Source organism: Delphinus delphis, chromosome 11 (genome assembly GCF_949987515.2).
Source record: "Delphinus delphis chromosome 11, mDelDel1.2, whole genome shotgun sequence".
Classification (NCBI taxonomy): domain Eukaryota; kingdom Metazoa; phylum Chordata; class Mammalia; order Artiodactyla; family Delphinidae; genus Delphinus; species Delphinus delphis.
In genome coordinates, this window is record NC_082693.1 from 96249066 (window position 1) to 96273921 (window position 24856).

General features: G+C 54.4%; 1 protein-coding gene and 1 long non-coding RNA gene across 2 annotated transcripts; one reads left to right on the top strand and one right to left on the bottom strand.

Moving 5' to 3' along the window:
• The first annotated feature begins 6671 nt into the window (after nt 1-6671).
• LOC138414208 (uncharacterized) lies at nt 6672-10092 on the top strand. Its single transcript, XR_011246662.1, has 3 exons — nt 6672-7454; nt 8701-8808; nt 9528-10092. It is a non-coding gene; the product is annotated as an uncharacterized lncRNA (long non-coding RNA).
• A 3712-nt stretch (nt 10093-13804) lies between these two features.
• On the bottom strand, nt 13805-23485 carry MCAT (malonyl-CoA-acyl carrier protein transacylase). Its single transcript, XM_060025795.1, has 4 exons — nt 23044-23485; nt 21762-21849; nt 18972-19189; nt 13805-15960 (listed from the first exon to the last, which is right to left on the bottom strand). The coding sequence occupies exons 1-4, from the start codon at nt 23461-23463 to the stop codon at nt 15541-15543; spliced, it is 1146 nt and encodes a 381-aa protein (XP_059881778.1). The 5' UTR covers nt 23464-23485; the 3' UTR covers nt 13805-15540.
• Between the last annotated feature and the right edge of the window lie 1371 nt (nt 23486-24856).

A 24856-nucleotide genomic window follows, 5' to 3' on the forward strand; every position in this document is an offset into this window, starting at 1 on the left:
TTTAGAAGAGACGAAACCCACTAGCAGAGCCCTCATGATCTGTTTGCCTCCCAGCGGCCCCACCTCCTTTTCCCATTACTGGGCATTAGGTTTTCAACTGAGGAATTTGGGGCGGGACAGAAACTTTCAGACCTCAGCAAACTGGTTGAAAACCATTTCAAAATTAGTTGTCAAGAGAATTATTAATCTTTTACACTTTCTCTACAGTTTGTTTGTTTTTTTAATGGATATTTGAGCAGGAAAGGACAGAAAAGAATCTGTCCCCAATGCTTGTTTTACAAGTGAAGAATTAGGGGTCCAGAGGGGCTAAGGAATTTGTCCAGAGTAGCACAGCCAAGCTGGAGCAGAACCCAGGTGTGCGCCCAGCCCAGGGCCCCTTTGCTACAGCGTTTCCATTCATAAATACTGTGTAAGCAGTGAGAAATCAACATCTGCATAAACAGCAGGTCCTTAGCTTGCTCTTGTCACTCACAGCTAATCGTGACTTCTTTCCACGCTACCCAGAGGCCCCAGCTCCTTCCATTTGTGCGGGGCCAACCTGCCCAGGTGGGGAGGAGAAGAGGGCGCTGGTCTTGCCTCGTTCTTCCCGCTGACATTCCGGAGCTCATCGGGCCAGGCGCTGGGGACCTGGAGCCCAGTCAGCCCTGAGCAACTCCAGCCAAACTGTGACCTTAAACTGCGGCCAAGGGTGTGTCCTGGGGTTGAGGCCAGATTTAATGTAGCTCCTCCCACGTATGTGTGTGACAAGCCCTTCCCGGTTCCAACCCTGAGTCCTGACGGAGGCTGGACTCTAGATGCAAATAAAAAGGGTGTGGGGTTACTGAGCGAGAAGCACCGGGCCCAGAGTGGGCAGCCTTTGCCTGAGGCCACCCCAGCCTCTTGCTCGGTGGCTGGCAGTGTTTGCGCCTGGTCCCAGGTGGCTCAGGCCAGCACCTGTGCTGAGGTTCAAGGTGGAAGGAGGGCTCCGGTGCTGCTGCGGCAGTAGGACTTGAGGGGGGTCCCTTCCAAGCTGCAGCTTTCTAACTCCTGCCCACCCCACAGGTGAATTTCCAACCTTTTGCTTGAAATAACCTTTCCCTCTCCTTACTTTCCTCTCCCTCCTTTCTTTCCTCTCTCCTTGTCCCCCAGGTATTTCTCCTTCACTTAAGGGAAGTGAGCCCCACCCACATCAGACCAGCTGCTTGGGACGTCTGCAGGTTCATAAGTCTGGACCTCTCCTGCCAGGTGGGGAGGGAGCGGTGGTGCAGGGGCGGGGAGTGGGGCTGGGAGGGGTTGGATGCCTGATTCCTGAAACAGACCTTTAAGACAAACATCAGTATCTGAGACCGCAAATTAAAGCTATGAACTTGAAACAGTTGCTTTTGCTTTATTTTCTGAATCAGTGATACCAGCATATGTTCAGGAAGAGGAAAACATTTATAGTAGAAATTCAGTCTCCTTCCTACCTTTGTCCCAGAGAGGCCCCTTCCCCTCCTTACTAATCGCCTTTCTCCTTCAGGAGATGCACTCACGCAGGTGGAGGTGTTTGTCTTTTCTTCTTACCCCTGTGGCAGCACCGTTAAGTCGTGCCCCCTGCTGTGTGCATGCACCTTCAGGATCTTGGCCCAGCAAGATCCTGCCAGGTACAGGCCGGCCTCACTGGAGGACACATTTCCAGAAATTAAAGGGTTGTGTGCATTTGTGACTTTGGTAGAGACTGTCAAACTGGCCCCCAGAGAAGTAGGGGCTAGCTGTTTCCCATTCCCTTCTGGGTCTGTTGATTTCTTAACCAGCTGTGGAGCCCCTGCTAGGTGGCAGAAAATGGGCAACAGTGGTATCTTTCATTCCTCTGAACAGTCCTGGAGGCTGTGCCGCTTCTGTGCTGGAGAGCCCTCTCTGGTTCTGGTCACACAGCCGTGGCAGAGCTGGGACTGGAAGCTGGGTCTGTCTTGCTGAGGTCAGGGCTTTTCCACTTGATGCTTTGAGCATTGGGTGCTCTGTAAGCCAGGGCATTGCCCTGCTCATGGAGGGGGCGGGAAGCCCCAAAGGAAAAGACTGGGGACCAGGGCTTTCCAGCTGGATCCACCCAGCAGCCACTGGCCTGGCACCCAGGACTGCATTTACCAGATGGCTCTGATGTGGTCCCAGAGGGGTCATCACCTGTTCCTGCTTTGCTGCAAGGCCTGCAGGGACAGGGGGAAGGCTGGGCTTCGGGCAACTGAGGGTCCCCCCTCCAAAGAGGGGGCAGCTGTTCCCATCTCAGTGTGTGTGTGGAAGAGACACAGCCAGTGACACTGCAGGCTGGCTGGTCCAGAGCCTGCCCTCCCTTCCAAGCCCTGCAGGTGTCCTCATGGCTGTGGGGACAGCAGTTTGCATCTGGAGCTCTGGAGGAAGATGGGTTTCCACTGAGTGTGCAGGAGGGTATGTGTGGGCTGCAGCCTGGGTGGGTGTGCCTTCCTTTCACCAAAGAAGGGTTTTAAACTACTCATTTGCAAATATGCTGGAAAAAAATAGATGCTTGAAACCAGTCCAGGCTCCTGGATCTGCAGCTGCAGTGACCTCAGTACTTGGCTTTGTTTAGTCATTCGACAAGCATTTATCTGCTCTGTGTTGTGTGCCAGGAAGCAGAGATTAACAGTAAGGGCAGCTTCTTTTTACGTGTTTTTTTTTTTTTTTTTTTTGGCCACACCATGTGGCTTGCGGTATCTTAGTTCCCCCACCAGGGATCGAACCCGGGCCCCCTGCAGTGGAAGCTCGGGAGTCCTAACCACTGGACCTCCAGGGAAGTCCCAGCTTCTGTTTGTCCCCCGTGAAATGGCTATTGCTAGTGTCCTCATTGAGGAGTGAGTAAGCTTGGCACAGAGGTTGACTTACCCAAGGACACCCAGCAGGGACCAACAGGGATGTCAAAAGGAGACTGAGGATGGCCAGTGGCACTGCCCAGGCAAAGACTAGAGGCTTGGCACGTCTGGGTACGTGCTCTGTAGTGTGGTGGGAACCAGGTCCAGGATTGGGGTGGCAGGGCTAAGGCGACCAGGGGGAGAAGAGGGCCCTGGTAATGGTGTAGCATGTCTCCCGAGGGGACTGGGGAGCTAAGAGGGGGTGGCAGGGTCAGATTTGAGGCTGCTGAGTGGAGATCAGATTGGAGACCCCAGCAGGAGCAGGGCCAGACAGGAGGGACCGGCCCTGGGCCTCCACTGGGGTGATGCGGTAGCTGGGAGGGACCAGAGCTGGCAGGCTGCCGTAGGGACCCTGCCCCCAGCCCTCTGGCCACACTGTTCTCTCGCTCAGATCTAGAGGCCCAAGGACAGCCTAGGCCTGACTGCTGATTCTCCTCCATTGATACCAGCCAGAACCTTTGCATTGGCTAGAAGCAAGAGGGCAGAGGACTTGGATTCAATCTTCACTTCTCTGACTTAGATACGGGATTAAGTGGGGAGCATTTTAGAGTTAATCCATGTACAGGGAGGGCTTAAATCACTGCCTGACAATAGTAGATACCCAGACATGAGCCAGAATTATAAGACAATTAGTGCTTGTTCTTGCCTGGAAGGGGAACCCTATTATCTTGGGACCATTATCCCCATTTAACAGATAAGGAAATTGAGGGTCTGGCCCAAGATCTCACTGCAGGCGAGTGGGTGGGTTAGGACGTTAACCCAAGATCCCCCCACCTGTCCTGGAGCATCCGTGCAGGGCTCAGATGATGAGCAAGGGGAGAAGAGAGTCTGGTGTCTTTGTTCTCTTCCCAGGCCAGCCCAAGAGAGGTCCGGAGGGGTCTGGGGACCCACATGAAGGTGCAGACGTGGGTCCTGCCCCCAAACAGTTCAGTCTGGTTGGGGAGGCACCACTCCGTTGCTCAGCCATCCGTGGAGCTGGTCAGACACAGCACAGGCCTCACCCCCAGCCTGGCCAAGCTGCCGGTAGCCACTGTCCCTGGTCAGGCACCTGCCTGGTAGGGCCCCTCATCCCATTTGGTACACAAGGTGCCCGGGATTCTAGGCGTCTACTGGGGACGAGGGATATTGAGAAGGTGGGTCAAGGTGAGGTTCAGGCCATGTGCCCAGTGAAGTCCCCTTGTGACCCCTTGGGAAGGGGTGTCCACGGGACCATAAGCCATCCCTGGGAAGAGAAGAGCCCCGTGCTCAGGGGGCTGGGGAGGGGGGGAGGGGTGAGGGATCAGGGAGACTGATGCAAATGACGTCATCTCCCTGATGGGGTAACTTTCCCTGGAAAATAGCCATTTGCATAGACACCCTGGGGCCTGGGGCCTGGGGCCTGAAGGCAGCAAGAGCTCCTGGTCCCAATTCCTGAAATGCCAGCCTAACACAAGGTCAAGTTCACAGGGCTTACAACCTGTGCAGTGTTAAAACCTGTCTCCATTTATCTGGGTCTTTTTTTTTTTTTTTTTGCGGTATGCGGGCCTCTCACTGTTGTGGCCTCTCCCCGTTGCGGAGCACAGGCTCCTGAAGCGCAGGCTCAGCGGCCATGGCTCACGGGCCCAGACGCTCCACGGCATGTGGGATCTTCCCAGACCGGGGCACGAACCCGTGTCCCCTGCATCGGCAGGCGGACTCTCAACCACTGCGCCACCAGGGAAGCCCTATCTGGGTCTTTTAAGTCCGTTAATGGAATTTAAAATTTTTGTCCATAAAGATTTTAAGCATTCTTTCTTAAATTCATTCCTGATCAAAACCCTTATATTTCTGTAGATGTATTTATTGTCTATAATATTTTCTAGTTGCCTTGTAGGAATGCTGTTTTTTGTATGTTGATCTAGCTTGTTAAGACTCATTTACAGTTTTCTTAAGGTAAACCTAACTTAGTTGAGCCCACCCCGCCCCAAAGTGGTGTCCATGCACCGCCCCAACCCCGCGGGGGTCCGGGGCCTGGGAGTAGGATTTGTGACCTTGGTTCAGCCTCCCCTAATCAAAAGGGGAAGGGATGAAAGTCACCCCTGGCTACAGAAGTGGCTTCAAACCATACTAGTTTTGTCGTCTACTTTTTCCTCAAGGATGGCCGGTGGATCTAGGTTCCCCTCATGGCTTTTCACCGATACCCAGCAGTCTCTAGAACAAATGTATGAAGATTTAGGCACCCGGAGTGGTACCTCTGCTGGGTGTGGGGTCTTAGGAAAGTCCCCGTGACCCTCCCTGCTGGTTTGGGGGAGTCGCTAGGTCAGGCCCTCTTAATACTTTGCCTGCAGGTGCCCTCAGCAGGTGGCAGCACCCTTCCCCCAGCCCTGCCGGGGGCCACCCTCCCTCCACCCACCAGATCTGACCTGACAGCTCCTTTCAGCCCACAGGGGAAGGGGCTGTCCTGACAGGTGCGGGTGGCATATGTCGGGCCGGGGCTCTTTTGTGGCCTTTGTGGCTGTGTTTACACGTCTGATCTCTCCAGCCCCAGCTCCTGCGGACCTGCCTTTCACACTGAGCTTGCATCTGAACAGATGTAAAACTGTCTCCCTCTCAGGAAACTGAAACAGCCATCTCTCTTTGATACAGATTCTGGGCATTTATTCTCTCTGGAACAATGCTGTCCTTATGTGGTTTTCTTTCTCAAAGGCCCCAGACCCCCCAGATACCTGTCTGCGCCCTTGATGACATCATGTCCATCTCTGCATGCAGTTTGGATGCACTGTGGAGAATAACTTGTCTAGACTTGCCCCGAGACACCTGGAGGACCCAGGAACCTTAACCTGTGTGCCCACGAGCCCCTGCCCTGTCTTTCTTTGCATTTCCAGCCGTCACCCTTTAATGCTGAAAGCACGCGGTACGCGCACACGTGCTTGTTTAGCTCCGTGTCTCTGTGCCCGTGCACGTCCTGCCTGCAGTCCACTTCAGGGATGAACGCTGGTCCACTCTGGCCTGGGGAGCAGGAGACTTGGGTGTAAGCCAATTAGTTATTAATACAATTAATTTTTTTTGGCCGTGCCCCGCGGCACGTGGGATCTTAGTTCCCCGACCAGGGATCGAACCCATGCCCCCTGCAGTGGAAGCGGGGAGTCCTAACCACTGGACTGCCAGGGAATTCCCTACAATTTATTATTATAAGAATGATGGACTGAAGTACAGAGGTCATAACAGTGCCTGTTCCCCCCGTGTTCCAGGCTCTGCTCAAAGTACTTAAAGGAGATTCCTTCATTCCCCAACAGCCCAGTGGGGGGGGGGGGTACCTTACAGATGAGAAAACTGTGACATCACACAGCTGCTGAGTGGAAGAGCTGGGATTTGAACTCGGGCCCTTTGGTTCTTCATTCACTATATTCCGGACTGAAGGCTGTTTGATACAGTGTGGGGTAAATTCTGGTGAACACGGTCGCAGGCCTCACCGGCTATCACAAGCGATGATGTGAACATGTAAGCACTGCTGCCCAGGCTGTGTCTGCTCCCTTTCAGCCCCCATGTCAGACTTCTGAGACCTCATTGACCAGAACTGGGTGACATGCCCACCACTAGCTGCAAGGCGTGCCGGGAAAGTGAGAACAGGAGTGTCAGACTGCCTTAGATGAACACAGATCAGGGCCACCCCAAAAACTAGTTCTATTAGCAAGGAGCCAGGGGAGTGGAGAGGTGAGACATCAAGCGAAGAAAGGAGGTTATAAAATACTATGTAAGGAGTGATCCCTTTTTTTTTTTAGGTTCTCATTAGTTATCTACTTTATACACAGTAGTGTATATATGTCAATCCCAATCTCCCAATTCGTTCCCCCCCGCTCCCTGCCCCAGGAGTGATCCCATTTTTGAAAATGTGTGTGCTGCGAATGTGTTTAGAAACTGGCAATATCCCTCTGGGAGTTGGGATTGTGGGTGACTTTTCCTCGTGTAGCTTGCATTTGCTTTTTCTGCTCGAGGGGCGTAGCAATTGGAAGCTGGCAGAACCCAACGAATTGGCTCTCCTGCTGGAGCCCAGCCTTAGGCCACTGTGACACCAGACACTTGGGTTTTTTAGTTTGACTACAGGCCTCTTGGGGGCCCGTATTAGAAACATACGTTTGTAGTCTGATTTGCTCTTTTCTTTTTTGGCCGTGCCCCACGGCTTTCCGGATCTTAGTTCCCCGACCAAGTCCTAACCACTGGACCGCCAGGGAATTCCCTGATTCTCTTTTCACAAAAAAAAAAAAAAAAAAGAGAAAAAGGCAAGGGCGCTTATGAGTCTTCTCCAAATCCCTGAGGGGTGTATGACAGAACAGAGAGGCACAGTGACTTGCCCAGAGGCACACAGCAAGCATACACAGCAGGATTCACGCCGGGGAAGCTAGGGTAGAGGTAAGGTGACTAGTGAGCGACACCCCAAAGCATCCAGTCTACTTCTTTTTTCTCCAGAGAAGAAATGTATCAAGCAAGACCCCTCTCTAGGAACCTCTTTTTGTACACCTTCCTGCAAAACCATGGCCCTGGCTTCCTGGATGACCAAGGTGAGGGGCTACCCGGCATGACCAATATCTTGGAGTTCCACCCTGTCTCCCCCTACAGGTAGGTCCCAATTGCCTCTGGGCCCTGCCCATCCCCATTGCTGGTCAGTGACCGTGGCCGGGTGGTTAGCAGAGCCTCCTGGGTTCTCCAGACAGGGCTGCAGAGTGGAAATTCCCTGGGCGTGGTCACGCAGGCAGGTGCCCTGGGTGAGGCAGCTGTGCTCTGACAGCAGCTCACAGAGGGGCCCCCTCAGAGCACCCAGCATATTCATAGTCCCAGGATGGCACTGGCCATCAAAATGACTCAAGCTTGTGGCCTTAAGACAGGGTGCCTCCTGGCCCTCAGGACCACAGTCACCTCAAGGCCTCTTAAGAGATGGATTCAGTTTTAGAAAGTCAGAAGGAGGCCACTGCAGATGCAGACCTGACCCAGTTGTCAGGGCAGCCAGGAAGAGATTGTCCCAGCATCAGCACCAGGGTTCTGGATGCTTCCCCCTGCTTTAGGCCTCAGGAATCGCTTAGCCGTTAGGTCCTGGACTTGGGGTTTGGGACTGGTCGGGACTTTAGGGCTGGAGGGACCCGAAAATCTGCCACCTGCCCTTCCACGCCGCATCTGTAGATGGAGCCCGGGGCAGTGTTGTCCTGACTTGAACCCAACCCACTACCTGATTGCCGGCCAGCCCTCCCTAGCAAACCCCTACCCCAGACTGGGCAGATGGCCAAGGCTAGGCTGGGAGGGGCTCAGGGTCCTGGGAATTCCCAGCCAAGTCACCGGGATGGAATGTGGGCAGCCCGCTGAGAGCAGAGCTGAAGCTGGCCCAGGTGCCCGGTGGGCGTGTGCACGGCCCCGTTTCCATCAGAGACTCATTCAGTGAGAATGGGGGGCCTAGACAGGGGCCAGGTAGCCCCCCCTTTCTGAGAAGGGGTGGTACCATCAGAGGTAATCTCAGGATTGGGGTCCAGGGGACATGTGCCAGGGTCCCTCCCAGGGTTCTCTGGGGCACTCAGTCATCCTGGGAGGGGAAAGGGAAGCTGACTGCTGTCACAGGCTCTCAGTGTCTCCCTGCACTCCCACAAGGGGGGGCGGTGGGCACAGGCTTCTCCTGGGCAGCCCTCTACCCGGGGTCTAGGACTTGCACTCCAGGGGAGGGGACCCCACGGGCTTCTTCTGAAGCAAAGTGGGAGCCAGAGGAGGGGTGTGTGAAGGTTCCCTGCCCCCGAACCTCGCGACGAACCTGTCGGTCTGTCGCGACGAACCTGTCGCGACGAACCAGCGCAACAGCTAGCTCCCTGTGGCCTCCCTGCAGTGACGGCCCCCATTACTTGGCCATGCAGCTGGCCTCCATTGCTGACGAGATGGAGCTGAGGCTGCTGCTACCCCAGTTCGTCGAGCCCATCCGGATGACCGTGTACAGGTGACGAGCCCCTGCCCGGCCCAGGACCCCCACAGACCAGGGCTGGCCCCTGGTGGCTCCGCTCCTGGGCAGCCCTGAAGCCCGCAGCTCCCCCTTCCCCCGCTGGCTGGATCCTCAGCTCCTGGAGCTGGCCTGGGCCACAGACCCCGGCGCCTTTCTGTCCTCCCCTCATCGAGCCGAGGTAGCCCCTTCCCAGCAGAGCCTTGACTTAAAATGACGGGAATTGCTGAGTGAGCCAAGACGCAGCTCTGTGCCCAGCCGTGTGGGCGGAGCCTTCTGCATGGCACGGGCTCTCGCGTGAGGACTCGGCTTCCGGGAATTGCCGGCTTCCTTGCAGGTTCTCGGAACCTCACAAAATTGCCCAGGTGGGGACGGAGAGACCCTACCACAAAAGACCGGGATGCAAGCTGACACGGTCCCTTGGTCTCCGGGGAGGCAGCCTTCCTCTGAGGAGCCCGGGCCTCTCAGAACACGGCTCCTCCTCCCCTGGACCTGCCTCTGGGCCGGTGGGCAGCGGGGCGTTGCCCTGGGTCCGGCTCCGGGACGCAAGTCCAGACCCCTAGCAGGATGACTACGGGACCACCAACAGCCCATGGAGAGAGGCCTCTCATTGGTGGAGGCGCCCAGGGAAGGGGGATAGGGTGACAGTTGTCACCTCCAGTCAAGGCCGTCTCCGCCCCTGTTCCTGCGTAATGGCCCTGCCCCCCTTTGTCTTACAGCTTGTTTTTCCCTACAGCCACATAGGACTGAGGGACATTCTTAGAAGTTTTATGGTGGCTTTCACTAACCTCAGGGAGAACAGAAGCCTCTGGAGCTTCCTGACCCTCAGGGACAGGGTAAGCCTCGATTCCATGACCTTGACTTACATTCCTGCCAGTGGTGCAGCTGCTCCACGGGGCATACCCTCTCTGGATGCCACAGTCAGCACCACTCCCTACTACCCGGTCCTGCCTGCTTGCCCCGTTTCTACCGCTGCCTGGTCCCAAAGGCCTCTGGGTTTGAGACTCTGGCTTGTGGACCAGATGCACGAATCCTTGCCTGCTTCCACACCTGAGCCGTGCTTCTCCCTCTGCCAGGAATCGCCTCCATGCGGCTGACTGGTGGCTCACAGCGGCTCCTTGTCCTGAGCAGCTTCCCTGACTGCTCCCCTTCCCTCCCCGCCAGCACAGCAGAACGGCCCCCACACCAGTTCCCGGCAGACAGGCAGCCCCTGGTGGGCTGGCCTCCGCTCCTGCCGTGTCCTCAGGGCCACTGGCCTCTCCTACCCCTCCTGTGCCCCTCGGCTTTCTGGTCACCTCACCCCAGACCCCCCCCCCCCCGCCCAGTTCTGAGCGGAGCGCTCCCCCGCCCCGCCCTCGCCTGCCTTGTCCCTGCTGGAGGTCCTCACTCGTCCCCACCTTCATCCCGCAGGTGTCCCCCAGCCCGTGGCCCGAGCTGGCGCTGTCCCTGCTGCTGGTGGTGACGCTCAGCTGGGGGCGCCGCCTCCACTGACCCGCTGCTGGCCCGCGTGGGGTGGGGCTGGCCCCCCGCCCGCTCCGCCACCACCCTGGAGGTGGCCTTGTCGGTTTGGCTGGCTTTTAACTGTTTTCTGTTGCCCCTTTTTTATATTTAAACTCCGAGTGCTGGGACACTGAGGTTCATACTAGTTTTTCCCTTGTTTTTGTAAGAGAAATGAATTTATTTTACCTCTGGGGTCATTACTGGTTAATGACCTGCTCTCCTGGCCCCAGCCTGCTCTGCGGGGGCCTGTCCTGAGGAGGAGCCTCCCTCTCTGGGGTCGGTCAAATAGTGCGCAGCGGGGGGAGTGCTGGCCACACCCCCGTATCTGTGATGCCCGTGGCAAAAAGAATCTGCTGGAATAGATTTCTGTGGGGTGAGGAGAGCTCAATAAAATGTTGGTTTCCAGACAGCCTCTGGTCCTCTCCGGGGGTTTGCAGTGTGGGCTGCATTTTGCCTGCGGGTTGGGGGAGGGCAGGGCGTGCTCCTGGCCACCTGTGCACCCACGTGTACCACACAGCCTCCTGGCTCCTTCCTGCACCTGCAGATGCTGGCGTGTCTGGCCCAACACAAGCTGGTTCATCCCTCCTTGTCATGCCTTAGTGCCTGAAGTCTGCCATTAGGGATTATTTCCTCTAGGCTGTCAGTGCCTCCTGTAACTGGGCTGCCTGCTCTCCCCCCATCTGCTTAGCCAGCGCTTCCTTCTGGAGCAGTGCAGTCTGGGGGGATTCTCGCAGCGGTATGGTGCGGAGAGGGGGCTGGGCAGGGGGCACCAGGGGCAGGATGCCAGGCCTCCCACCCTGCGGGCTCGGCCCACCCCAGACCTGGACCCAGTGCTGTTTCTAGATCCTGCCAGGCCATTTTGCCTCTCCCCACCCCCAGTCCCCTACCTCATGCCAACCGCGGGCTGGGGTGAGCCACCTTCTTCCAGCTCCCCCACCCACATTCCACGCCCCCAACCCAGCACCTCCTGCAGCCTCGTCTTCCTGCCCCCTCCTGAGCCCAGGGCTGGGGAGCCTTCCCTGCCCTCCACTCAGCCCCGGAGCTGATCCAGCAGATGCAGCTGCCTCTCCACCTTCCAGCCAGGCTGGTCAGACCCTGGCCCACTCCAGACCCCGCGGGAGGTGCATCCTGCCCAGTCCCCCAGCACCTTCCAATCCTCATGACTGAAGGGACCACGCGGCTTCCAGGCCTTACGCCACAGCTCCCCAACGTCCGGCCCTTCGCAGCTTTAAGGCCTGACTTCACTCCCTTTCCTGTGTAAGGTGTCACTATGCCAGGCCCTCAGAACCTCACAGGGTGAGCCCAGAATCTCCCAGTTCCCAGGCAATTGCTCGGATGCCCCATCTGTGGCAGGCTGTTTCATCTGGAAAGGTCCCTTTCTATCCCAGACAAGTACCCCATCCCCACCAAGCTTATAGACCTGGAAGTGATCCCAGGCCTCACCCTGTGTGGATGTACCAACTCCAAGGCCCGGGCACCCACTGTAGAATCAGAGTGGCCAAGGATGTGGCAAGGCTAAAGCCAGAGGCACCTCTTCCAGGAAGTCCTCCCTGACCACCCAGCTTGCTCCATCCTGAGCTCTCAGGACAAACTGCCCACCCAACCATGTACCCACGTGATTGCGGCCAGGGTTGCCTGTGGCTTCTCCAGGAGTGTGGGGCTCCTCAGGGAAGAGACAGACTGGAAACACTACATGGGGCCCCCAGGTGGCAGCTGATGCTGGCTGGGCAGTGGCCTCTCCCTGCAGGAGTCTGGGGATACATTCCCCAGGGTCATCCTGTCCTGGGGTTTGCAACATTCTTCCCACCCATGGGTATCAGGAGCCCCCACTGTACTACATCAGCTCTGGGGCAGGTTCTGGGGATGTGAAGACAGCATGGGTGCCTGCCTCAGATCTCACACCCATTTTAGGGAAGGAAAAAATGCACATAAAGCAGCCGAGAGTATTGTCGGATGTGTTCTGAGGGCCCCAAAGGACAGAGAAAATGACAGGGCCTGCGGTGGGTGAGAAAAGTCCTCGCTGAGGAGGGGCTGGGGATCCGAGCTGCAGTACAAAGGCCCTGGGCTGGGAGACAGGCCTGGGCATGGAGGCAGACTGGCCAGCTCGGGGCAGCGTCTGACCCACTGTGTCTCCCAGTTCACACAACCCTGGGGCCTTGCTAGTTTGCTACAACTTTAGCTCCCACGCGGTGCTCGACCTCCTGAGCAGATGCGGTTCCGGCCGTTTGGGCCAGCACTTCACTCTCATCTGCTCCAGACAAGCCCACCCGACTAGGGGGAAACTGAGGCCCAGAGGTAGGGGACTTGACCAAGGGGACCCAGGCTTCCGTCACACCAGGGTCCTCCCACCCCAATCAGATTGGGATCCAGTCAAACCCGCTCCGGCTGCTCCACATGGCAGTTTCCACGGTAGCGGAAAGATGCTCAGCCCTTAGGAGCTGAGAGTGGCTTCAGTCTGAGTCAACAGCAGTACCAGAAAGCACTCTCCAGTCCCTAAAGGGAAGAGCCAGAGGCCTGTCCCTCTCAGGCAGAGGGCAGGGGTCACCCACTGGCCTCATGATTCCTAGGGAATTTCCACACAATGCCCCCCGACCTCCTGCAGCAGTTCTGTGGCAGGCCCCGGGGCACTGCCGCACGCAAAGTGGACACACAGACCACGGGAGGGGAGCGGTGCCCAGTTCCAGGTAGACCTGGGGAGTCAAGTGGCTGGAAGGAGAAGCAGGCCAAGGTTCTCCACGGACATGGAACCAGAGATGTGGTGGCAGGTGCGAGTCCCAACTCGGGGTGGGCTAGATCCTGCGGACCGAGGACAGCACTGGTATCGTCCCCAAGGGCACAGGAACTGTCCAAGGTCCTGCCAAGGAACAGGATGTAGGGTCCACCACGGCCCCCAGGCCCTCACCCTAGGACTCCTCCCAAAGCTCCCTTCACAATCCCCCGCCTCTGTCACTTGTCCAGATTCAGGGTCAGCAGGGGCAGGGCAAGGGCCTGCCCACCCAACCCTCCAGGGCTCCTGAAGTAGAGATGCAGCCCTGCCCACCTGCGTCCCTGAGTTCCCTCCTACTGGGCAGCCCTTGAGGCAAAGAGCTATGTCCAGGGGAGCAGTAAGGCCTGCAGACCCGCCCTCCACCGCTCCTCCGGCTCCCTTGCGTGGGGCTGTACCCAGAGCTGCCCGCAGACCAGCCAGACACCCACAGCCTGGGCCGTGCAGGGAGCTTGCTTTCTCAGAGCTCTCAGCAAAGGGGATTCCAACAGCCTCAGCATTGTTTAAAAACAATAACAAAGTTCTCTGTGAAGGTTTGAAATTTTCTGAAACAAAGTTTGAAGATATATAATAGTTCTTTCTTCATTGTGCTCCAAAGAGCACGCAAACCCAGGCCCTGCTGAAAATTGGGTTCTGTGGCAACATATGCAGTGGTTCTCAGCGTGGAAGGGCTGTGGGAACGTGTGGGCATGTTTGGGGTCACAATGCCCGGAAATGCTACTGGCATGTAATGGCTAGGGGCCAGGACAGCTGCCCACAAGCGCGGGACAGTCCCATACAATGAAGACCAGTTCTGCTCAAAGGCCAACAGGGCCCCAGTTGAGAAACACAGAACTAAAAATGAGAAACCCTTAGGAGTTTGGGGTTTGAGTTTGAATCACTTGCTGTACACCAGAAACTGATACAACACTGTAAATCAACTAGACTTCAATTAAAAAAGAGAAACCCTACCCAGGGTTTGACATGTGCCTACACAACAGCAACATTTAAAGACAAGTTCAGGGGCTTCCCTGGTGGTCCAGTGGTTAAGACTTCCCCTTCCAATGCACGGGGTGCAGGTTCAATCCCTGGTCCGGGAGCTAAGATCCCACGTGCCTCGAGGCCAAAAAACCAAAGCAAAACAGAAGCAATAAAGACTTTAAAAATGGTCCACATCAAAAAAACATAAAAAAGGGCTTCCCTGGCGGCGCAGTGGTTAAGAGTCTGCCTGCCAATGCAGGGGACGTGGGTTCAAGCGCTGGTCCGGGAAGATCCCACGTGCCGCGGAGCAACGAAGCCCGTGTGCCACAGCTACTGAGCCTGCGCTCTAGAGCCCACAAGCCACAACTACTGAGCCCGTGAGCCGCAACTACTGAAGCCCGCATGCCTAGAGCCCGCACTCCACAAGAGAAGCCACCGCACCGCAATGAAGAGTAGCCCCTGCTCGCCGCAACTAGAGAAAGCCCACGTGCGGCAACGAAGACCCAATGCAGCCAAAAATAAAAATAAATTAAAAAAAACAAGCTCAGGGATTTCATTCCCAATATGGTTTTCCTACTATTGCTGAATAATGAAAAAAATCACCCAAGAAGTTTAGAATGACTCGTATTTAATATTGCTATTAGGAGCAGAGAGTCTGCGCCCTGCTCCTGGTGTGGAGCAGCTGAGGACAAGCTCTGCGGGTGGGCCTGAGCCGAACCAGGCCCCAGGCACACAGCAGACACTCCACGACTGCAGTCTAAAGGGCTGACTGGGGGTGGGGGAGGAAACAGGGCCCTCAGCCGCCCTCCCCGCACCACTCCCGCCTTGCTAAAGGACCCTCTTCCCTACCAAGGCAGAGGCCACTCACTCCCTGGCATACAGCAGGCACTCAGTACTTTCTGTGCGGTAAGTAAACAGATGGGGCCCTGGGTCTCCCAACTGTTGAGTGAAGGGGTGGACGGAATGGCTGCCAAGGCCCACTGGGTCCTAAAGCCCTTCAACCTCAGTGACAAAGGAGCTAAGGCTCTGGCCGTGTGTGGCCCGAGGATGCTGGGGCAGCAGAGGAGCCCGTCTGCCACTGGTCAGCCTTGTGGCCATGCCACCTGCCCACGGCACCCACATGGCAGCAGGCCAGCCCTTCCCAGTCCTCAGAACACACCTGCCAGCCAGGTCGTTCCCGCCCCTTGTACAGAGGAGCCCCTGAGCCCCCGAGAGGCGGAGGGGCCTGCTCAAGAGGCAGGGCAGGAACTCACCAGTCTTCACAGAACCGTCATGGCTGCATCTCTCCCCGGCACTCGAACATGTTTCAAGCGGGGAGAAATGGACTGTGTCATGTAAAGAAATACTCGTTTTCAGTGCTTTTTATGTGGCGCTCAAAGCACTCTGCAAACAATCCCTCCCGATCACTTGCAGGCGGCGGCCTGGCTGGGCTCGGCCCACTGGAGCCCCTTCGGCCTCCTCAGCCACGCGCCCTCCACGCCAAGGTCCTCGGGAGGCCCCTACAGGTTCTAGTGCAGGTCCTCGTCAGCCTCCTGCACCTCCACGTGACTGTAGGACCTCCAGGCCTGCAGGTTACAGCTCTTCAGGATGGTTCCCAGCTGCTTCCCAGGTCCTACTTCAAAAGTTTTGGGGAACTCTGTGCCTTTCTTCCTCTCGTATACGGCGTGCATCGTCTGCTCCCACTTCACCGGGGAGACCACCTGCTGGACCAGCAGTTTCCGGATGTGTTCTGGATGCATGTATCTACTGCCATTAACGTTTGAGTGGACGGACACCAGAGGCTTCCTGACATCAATTGCCTTTAAAACTTGTGCCAGGGGCTCCAAAGCTGGCTCCATGAGGCTGGTGTGGAACCCACCGCTAACCGGCAACATCTTGGTGCGTCTGAAGTGATACTTGGAGGAATTCTTCTGGAGAAACTGCAGAGCCTGGAAGCAAAAGAAGGGACGTTTAAACCAAGCAAATCTTAGGGGAAGAAACAGAGAGGCAGTCACCACTGGCTGATGTCACAGTCCTACGTATAGGACCTGCTTATCTCTACACACCAGCACCGGTTACTTCATCCTGCACAGCTGCCGAGTCGTGTCCCAGAAGCCCTCACCAGCCCGGTGGCCCCAGGCAGCCTCTCTGAACTTCTTTTAGTCCATCCATAAAATGAGCACAATTTTACCTACTTCTATATAAGATTGCTGGGAAGTGATCAAATAGGAGGTATCTGATGAATGAAAAAGCAGTATCTAGTAAGTGTCAGTTTTCAATTAGAATTCTGCTACTCTTCATAATTTTTTTAAGCCTGTTTTCTTGTTACTCCATAACCTTCAAGATGAAAATTCACAAGATTCCAGCCTCACTTCACAATCCAAGGTCTGAAACCCCTCATCTGGGCTCCTCTAGAGAAGACAAGAGCTTGATTAAAAGGGGCCTCTGGGACTAACAGGCCCCAACTTAGAACCACTTGCAAACATCTTTAGAACAGTATATATTCTTAAGAGACCCTGTGCCCTCGGGACACAGCCCAAGGCCTACCACCCTGACAGCCCTTCACTGGGATCCACCAAAGGCCTTCCTATGCACTAAACCATCTGCCACGTCCCTCCAACCTGACACCATCCACGGCCTGCTCAGAAGCTGGGCCAGCTGCTCCTGACGACTCAAGGTAAGTCGTGGCAGCTGCGTGACCTTGGGCACTTTACCTGTCAGTGCCTTAGTTTCCTCACCTGTAAAATGGCGATAACAACAGTTACGTCACAGGGCTATGAAGAACTATGCTCGGTATACAAACCCTAGAGAGGGGCAGCGATTATTAACTTGTTACCAAGCCCATCCATGTCCACCGGAAAAAATACAGCAGGGTCTGGAGTTCCCTGGTGGCCTCGTGGTTAGGATTCCAGGCTTTCACTACTGTGGCCCAGGTTCAATCCCTGATTGAGGAACTGAGATCCTGCAAGCTGTGCGGCACGGCCAAAAAAAAAAAAAAAAATACAGCGGGGAAGCTATTTGTGCCCCGAAAGGGGAGGGATGACTATTTCTGGTTGGATGGTGCTCATTCGTCCCTCTCTGTGGGCCCCGCCCTGCAGGAGCTTAGCCTGCTGCCCAGGCACGGCCAGTTCAGCCCGAGGAGGCTCATCACGTGTCACTTCCCTCTGCCGTGAGTCAGTCCATCTGTTCCACACCACCACCCCCCCACCCCGAGGCTGCTCAGCCGCCTGAGCCTTGGGGCGAAATCCAAGTGGAGCAGAGCCCAGCACAGCGAACTGTCATGGAGTGTGAACCATGCGTCTGGGAAGCACGGAGGGGTCTGGGCTGTCACTGCAGCAGAGTCTAGCCTGACCTGACTGACCTGGTGCTTCACACCCAATTCCACGCTCCATCCATCCCCACCTCACTGAGGGATACGCCCCCAGCGCCTCTCTGAACAGGAGACTCTTGGACTTCACAGCTCAAGCCCTTCCCACCACGCCTGGACACTTCTGATCACCGGCATCTACGGAGACAGCTGCTCGGGGGCACTTCTGCACCACCGCCACGGTCTCTAAGTGCTTTCCATGGGAAGCCTCTGGATTCATCCAACTCAAGTCCCAGGTCAGGGCCACAGGAGTCAAGGACACAGCCTCGGGGTCCAGAGGCTCCTCTGGCTGGCTCTCAGGCCAGGCATGGGTCTAGCAAAGGGCAAGGAGTTTTTTCACATCCACTGTTGGGAAAGGGACTCACCTGCTCAGGGGACTCTGCCCGCACCTAAGCTGTTTGCTGTAGCACTTCCAACAGCACCAAAGGCCAAACCTGGGAATCCCAGGAATCGCCACCTGCACTGGATGCCCACCTGTCTGGGAGCCTGGGAGACTCCTGCCTTGACTGGGGGGCCCCTCCTGGCCCACTTATGGGCTTCCTTCCAAGGCTATTAATGGGAATAAGCAACCAGCTCCATGATTCGCTTGGGGCCACCGTAGCTGGTCTTCCCGTCATCTCAGAACTGCCCCAGAGGCTCTCACTGATTCAGAGGAGATACGTAAGGACACCGGCATACTGGCAAGGCCTTAACAGGGAGATGAACCAGCATGGTCAAGTGGAGGAAACTTGGACCTCAGAGGGACGTGGACGGGAGCTCTCACCCTGCCTCCACCACCACTAAGCCCTTGGCCCTCTGCCTCACCTTCCCGGTGTAGAGCTCCCGTCCACAGAGCACAGGACCAGACGGAGGACCGGAGGAGACAAGACGGGGAAGCACCCATCCGGTCTGCACTCAACACTCCCCAGCCAGGCACACGGTACAGAACTGCCCCTTCCGTCAGGCGCTCCTGTCTGCCTGGGATGCCCCTGCTCTTGGCAACCTCATCCTCCAGGCACCGCCTCCTGGCACCCTGGTAGTCAGCCTGACCCTTACTGTGCCCTGAAACCTGGAGTCATCCATTCACAGCCAGCCTTCCTTTGACAGCAGGAACCCCGGCTGATCCGTCCGTGTGTCCTCAGTGCTTGCCACACAGGAGCTGCCCGAGAAAGGATGTCTGGGGCAGCAGTGAGTGGAAGGATGGACAGAAGGAAAGGCTGCAAAAACAGACACCTAAGAAAAAGTAGAGCACGGCAGAGTAACCCAGCAGGAAACAGCTTCTCTCTCCAAAGAAGCAACTGGACCATAGGCTGTAAGAAGCCCAGAACGTATCACAGGAAGGCCCTGGAGATCATCTGGCCCAGCCCCTTTACTTTCCACGTGGGCTGGAAATTTGCCCAAGGTCTGTACGTGGTGGAGCGGAGACAGTACCCCAGCCTCCTGCCTCTCCCTGCAGTGCTCGCTCCACCACACACACCCCTGGCCCCCAGATGCCTCCCAAGGACCAGGGCTGGGCAGAGCACCTGCTACGCTCTGTGCGCTCCCAGGTGTGGAATAATTCCAACCTTCTGGACTGGACGGGGGTCTAGGAAGGTTGCTCCCGTGAACACCCACCTCCAGGTGTCCTGAGATCACCCTGCAGTCGGGAAAGAGGTAGCTGGACACCTCGCACACGGGGTTCTCTATGCCCAAAGTCCTGCAGTGCTCCTGGGCCTCCAGACAGGCAAAGGTGAACTTGGACTGAGGCTGGCCGACGACAGACAACATCCCACTGGGGACAGCTTCCGAGGCTTCCTGCATGGCCTCAGCTCGGATTTTCACTGCATACAAACCTACCCAGAGAGAAGTGCATTTGGAAAAATCAAGGCACGTAATGGAGAAGAGAAGCCCAGACCCAAAAAGCAAAGCACAAATTCCACACTGTGTGCTGGAGACACTGATATTGGTATCCATCACCAGTCTACAAGCCGCAGTTCTACGTATCTGAAACCATACATATATGGTACCACCATCATCAAAAGGCAGGGTGCTGTCCCTGGCACAACCTCAGTGTCCACTGACAGATGGATAAAGAAGACGTGGTACATATATATGATGGAATATTAGTCTAAAAAAGAATGGAATAATGCCACTTGCAGCAACATGGCTGGACCTAGAGATTATCATACTAAGTGAAGTTAGAAAGACAAACACCATGTATCACTTATATGTGGAATCTAAAATACGACACAAACGAACATATCTACGAAACAGAAACAGACTGAGATATAGAGAACAGACTTGTGGCTGCCAAGGGGGAGGGAACATGGCGGGGGGAAGGATTGGGAGTTGGGGATTAGCACATGCAAACTATTATATACAGGATAAACAACAAGGTCCTACTGTAGAGCACAGGGATATACATCCAATATCCTGTGATAAACCATAATGGAAAAGAATATGAAAAAGCATATATGTATAACTGAATCACTTTTCTGTACAGCAGAAATTAGCACAACATTGTAAATCAACTATACTTCAATAAAATTTAAAAACAAAACAAAAAAGAATGGACTGCAATTACTGGACAGCTATCATCCTGGTCCTGGGCCAGACCAAGGAGCGGTTAAGGGACCAATCCAGGGTTTGATGGGACAACAAAGTCTGAGGAACAAACCCTGCACCCTTTCTCTCTAACACACTTTCGTTCACCCGGCACCGTATTATGTCTGTACTGGACTTTTAGCCCTTACACACGCAGAACTGTGGAGCAAATACATTAAAAGCCTGTGTTAACAGGCAGGAGAGAACCCAAAGGAACGTGGAAACCCTCCCAGGCAGGCATTAGATAACTATGCAAATTGTCAAGTGAAAAAACACAGAATGTCAATAATCCTGCAAATTACATACACATAAAACTGTATTTGTATAAAACAGTTTTATTAGGATGTGGAAATATGAAACATTTTTTCCACTTCCTTGATAATGCTTCCTTCCTATAATGCTTTTTTAAAAAACAATGAGGTGAATTTCACATAAAATATAACCAGTTTCAAGTGTATAATTCAGTGGTATTTGTTTTGTTCATGTTGTACAACCACCAGCTCTAGTTTCAAAACTTTCCATCAGCCCAGAAAACACCTCATTTCTCCTTCCCTCCATGCCCAGTAACCTCTCATCTGTTGTCTCTCTGGATTTATGTATTCTGGACATTTCACATAAAAATACGTGATTTTTGTGTCTGGCTTCTTTCACGTAGCATGTTTTTGATGTTCATCCACACTGCAACGTAAGTATTTCATTTCTTTTTATGGCTGAATAATATTCCACTGGATGGATCGACTACAATTTGTTTATCCATTCATCTGATCATGGACATTTGGATCATTCCCACCTTTTGGCTATTATGACTAATGCTGTTATAAACATCTGTGTACAAGTTTTTCTGTGTGGACATATGTTTTCATTTCATATAGACCTGAGTAGAGCTACTGGGTCACATGGTAATTCTATGCTTAACTGGAGGAACCACCAAATTGTTTTCCACAATGGCTGCACCACTTTACATTTCACCAACAATGTGTGAGGTTCCTACATCCTTGTCAACACTTATTATTTTCCTCTTTTGGATTTTAAATTAAAGCCACCCCAGTGGGTATGAAGTGGTGCCCCACTGCGGTTTTGACTTGCATTTCCCTAATGATTGGTGATGTTGCACATCTTTTCATGTGCTTATTGGTCCTTCGTATATCTTCTTTGGAGAAATGTCTATTCAAGTCCTTTGTATTTAGCTATAAGCAAAAATGTTTACATGTTTATACACAAAAATCTTAAGAAGTGGAACTGATATGGCTCACGATCAAACACTGATTTATTCTTTTTCACTTAATGAGAATCTATTGATGATCTACCACACGACAGGCACTGGACGTACACGAGTGGACTAAGAATGCACATAAGTAGAGGGAGACACTAAAGCAAGAAGATTTCACAAGACTACAAGAAGAAAGAAATTCCCTGATGAACCCTTCAAGCTTAAAAGGGAATCAAGGTGAAGTCTGGTCCTCAGGTCCCATTGTCACCCCCACCCATGGCTCCCTTCTCTATTACCCCTGAGTAGGTCCAGAATTATTTTTGGTAGTGCCCCTTGTCCTCAGTAAGCCCAGCAAGACAATACCCCATGCATAAAACCGAACCTTGGGACTTCCCTGGTGTTCTAATGGTTAAGAATCCGCCTTCCAATGCAGGGACGTGCGTTCGATCCCTGGTCACAGAACTAAGATCCCACATGCCACAGGGCAACTAAGCCCATGTGCTCTGGAGCCCACGCTCCGCAACGAAAGATCCCCCATGCCACAACTAAGACTCGATGTAGCCAAATAAATAAATATTAAAAAAAAAAAAACCAAACCTCTTCCTATGTACCTTCACAAAATTCCATGGCTCCAGCAAACACTAGGGCTGCAAATTCTCCCACACTGAATCCAGCAGCAGCAACACAGTTCTCAATAACCTGCAGCGACACATGCAGAAGAACATGAGGCCAAGTTCTCAGGCGAGTTCAGTCCGGGGCTCTGCACTTTCAAGCTGACAGGGGTTCAGCAGTTCAGTGAGCCAGGTTCTGCTGGCCTGGTGCTCCAGCTAGAAGACAACACACAGAAGTGGCCTTGACTATCACTGATCCAGCCCTTTACTGATGAGGAACTTTAACTGGCAAGGCAAGTTAAAGCCTACTGGTGGACTCCTTGGTTGAGCTGTGATGCCAACCCAGGGCTCTGGATTCTCTTGCTTCTGCCCTGGTGCTGCCCCTCAGGCTGATGGAGACAGAGGACGCTAAGTACAGAAGTTAAGAGCATGACCTTTAGAGTCACCTCTGGATTTGATTTTTAGCCTGGGAGAGTTCCCTAACGCCTGCGCCTCAGTTATCTCATCTGTGAAATGGGGAGAGCAGCAGGACCGACCTCACAGGGCTGCTGAGAGAATTACATGGAGATAACACCCCTACATCGCTCAGCACAGACCTGGCCCAGGACAGGCACTGGATGAATGTTATTATCATGACTCGACATGACCACTTAAACTAATTCCTTTAATATCTCTGAGTCTTCTTTCCTTACCCACTAAGTAACAGTACTTACCTCACAAGGCTGTTGTGAGGATGAAATGGGGGTAATGTACGAGCTTAACATTCACTGTTGTGATGATAAATATTAATAGCAATCATTTCACAACTTCAAGTGAACTGATACTTTCAGATATCACCTTCTCAATGACCCTTCCTTTACGGGTGAAGCTTAATCCTTCTAAAATCATTTAGTAATTAATTAAATGATTAAGGATCATTTAAAATCGCAACCCGGCCCTCCACTCCCTGGCCCCTTTCCCTGCTCTATTCTTCTTTCTGAAACACTTATCTTTAACACACTACGTAATTTACATAGCATATTTATTCTCTATTATCTATCTCCTTGCCCTAACATGCAAGCGCCCCAGGCGCAGGGATCCTTGTTTTGTTTGTTGTAGGCTGTATCCCCTGGGCCTACAACAGTGCCCGGCACGGTGGGAACTCAGTAAGGATCTGCCGAACAGATCAGACCTTGGAGCACGCCGGCCTGGCAGGCTGGAGCCTCGGCTGGACCGCGACCTAGCTGTGAGAGCTCGGGCAGAGCCCATTCTCCCCGGCCTGCCACCGGGCCTCGGGCCTCACCGCGGGCTGCAGGTGATGCAGTTTCTCGACGGCGGCCAGCGAAGCCACGAAAACGGCGGGCTGGCAGTGCACGGTGCGGTCCAGGGCCTCCTGCGGCCCATGCAGGCTCAGCTCCAGCAAGTCGTAGCCCAGCACGCGGCGGGCGGCGGCGTAGAGCTCGCGGACGCGCGGGTAGCGGAGCAGACCGCGGCCCATGCCCACCACCTGGCTGCCCTGGCCGGGGAAGAGCAGCACCGAGCACTGGCCCGGCAACCGCCGCACCGAGGCCTCCCGGGGCCCTTCCTCCGCCGCTGTCGCATCTCGCAGCAGCTCCTCCACGTCCACCGCGCCCGGGGGAGGCAGCAGGAAGCTCGAGGCGCCGCGGCGGCAGCTCACGCCCCGGCCCCAGGCCCACGCAGCCCGCGCGACCCGTACGTTCATGCTGAGGAACCGGCCCCACGCGCGTTACCAGGGCGACCGAGGCCCGACTGCGGCGGCGCGGCGCAGCGCGGCGCGGTCCTTGACGCATTTCCTGCCGGCGGGGAGAGGCACCGCTGGGCGGGAAGAAAGGTTCCGTTGTTACCGATTCCGTCCCTGCTCTGAAACTGTCGGCTGTGCGCCGGGTGATCCACACGCTTACCTAAACCTCCGCAGGAAAAAATAAAACACGACACCGCACCACAATGAGCCCTCAAACATATTTATTAAGTAAACAACTCAATGCAAGGTAATATTCAACCTAGCATGGGAAAAGTACTTGAAACGCTTCCACATTCTTTCTTGCATCTGATTTTCCCAGCACTGTCCTCTTTGATGTTTCCTACAAACCAGACACGGTGCCAGGCACAAAATAATCGTCCAATTAATACTTGTCCCGTTGAACAAAGCCCTGGATATTTTTCAGACATTAGTCTGTTTAATTCCTCACAGCAACGCTGTGACGAATAGGTGCTATTATTATCCTTAGTTTACACATGAGTAGACAAGGGCTCAAAGACAGGTGGTTAGTGACAAAAGGAGGACTGGAAATTGGGGGTGCAAGGCTGGGTCAGAGAGAGTCTAATTCTGACCTCATCTCTAACTACATCCCTTTACGCCCCCTGCTCCTCTTTCATTCCCTGCCAGCCTCTTCTAAGGAACGCAGGACACACACACACACACACACACACACACACACACACACACACACACACACACACACACACACAAGCTCACTCCACACCACAGAATGAGGAAGATCTAGGTAGACCTGAGGTAGGAGATAGATGGGCCGCTGGGCTGCACAACTGGGGTTTGTCAAGTGGAGTAAAATTGAAGCTTTGTTCTCACCCAGGCACTCCAAAGACAAAGCTAGTGGCAGAAGCTGAGCTCTGCTAAGGTAAAGAGATAAGGCACCCACTCCTGAGGTCAATAAAAACTTCCCTGTCTGCACATGCGCAGGAAGGCTCCTTGGGGGTCAGAAAGGGAGCAGCCGCCACCCCACAGTATGTGTGGACATACACCCAGCTAGAAGGCCTCTGCAGTGGGATCCATCTTAGCAAAATGTTGCACATGCATGTTGGGGAGGGTCCTGGGACCCATCAGCTGTGAAAAAAGAACTGAGATAATTGGCCAAATGTAAACCAAGACCCGAAGAACTGTCCTATATACGTGATTTAAATCACCTCATTACTGAGCTCCTCATTCAGGACTCCCACACTCCTCTCTGTGGGTATATTTCTGGCTAGCTTCTGACTTACTGGCCCCCCCTCATTAGAGAGGAGGCTGGTAGCCTTTCCCTCCAGGTGTGTATTTCTGCCCTGCTTCTGTCTTAAACAAACTGTTTGTCTGTGTG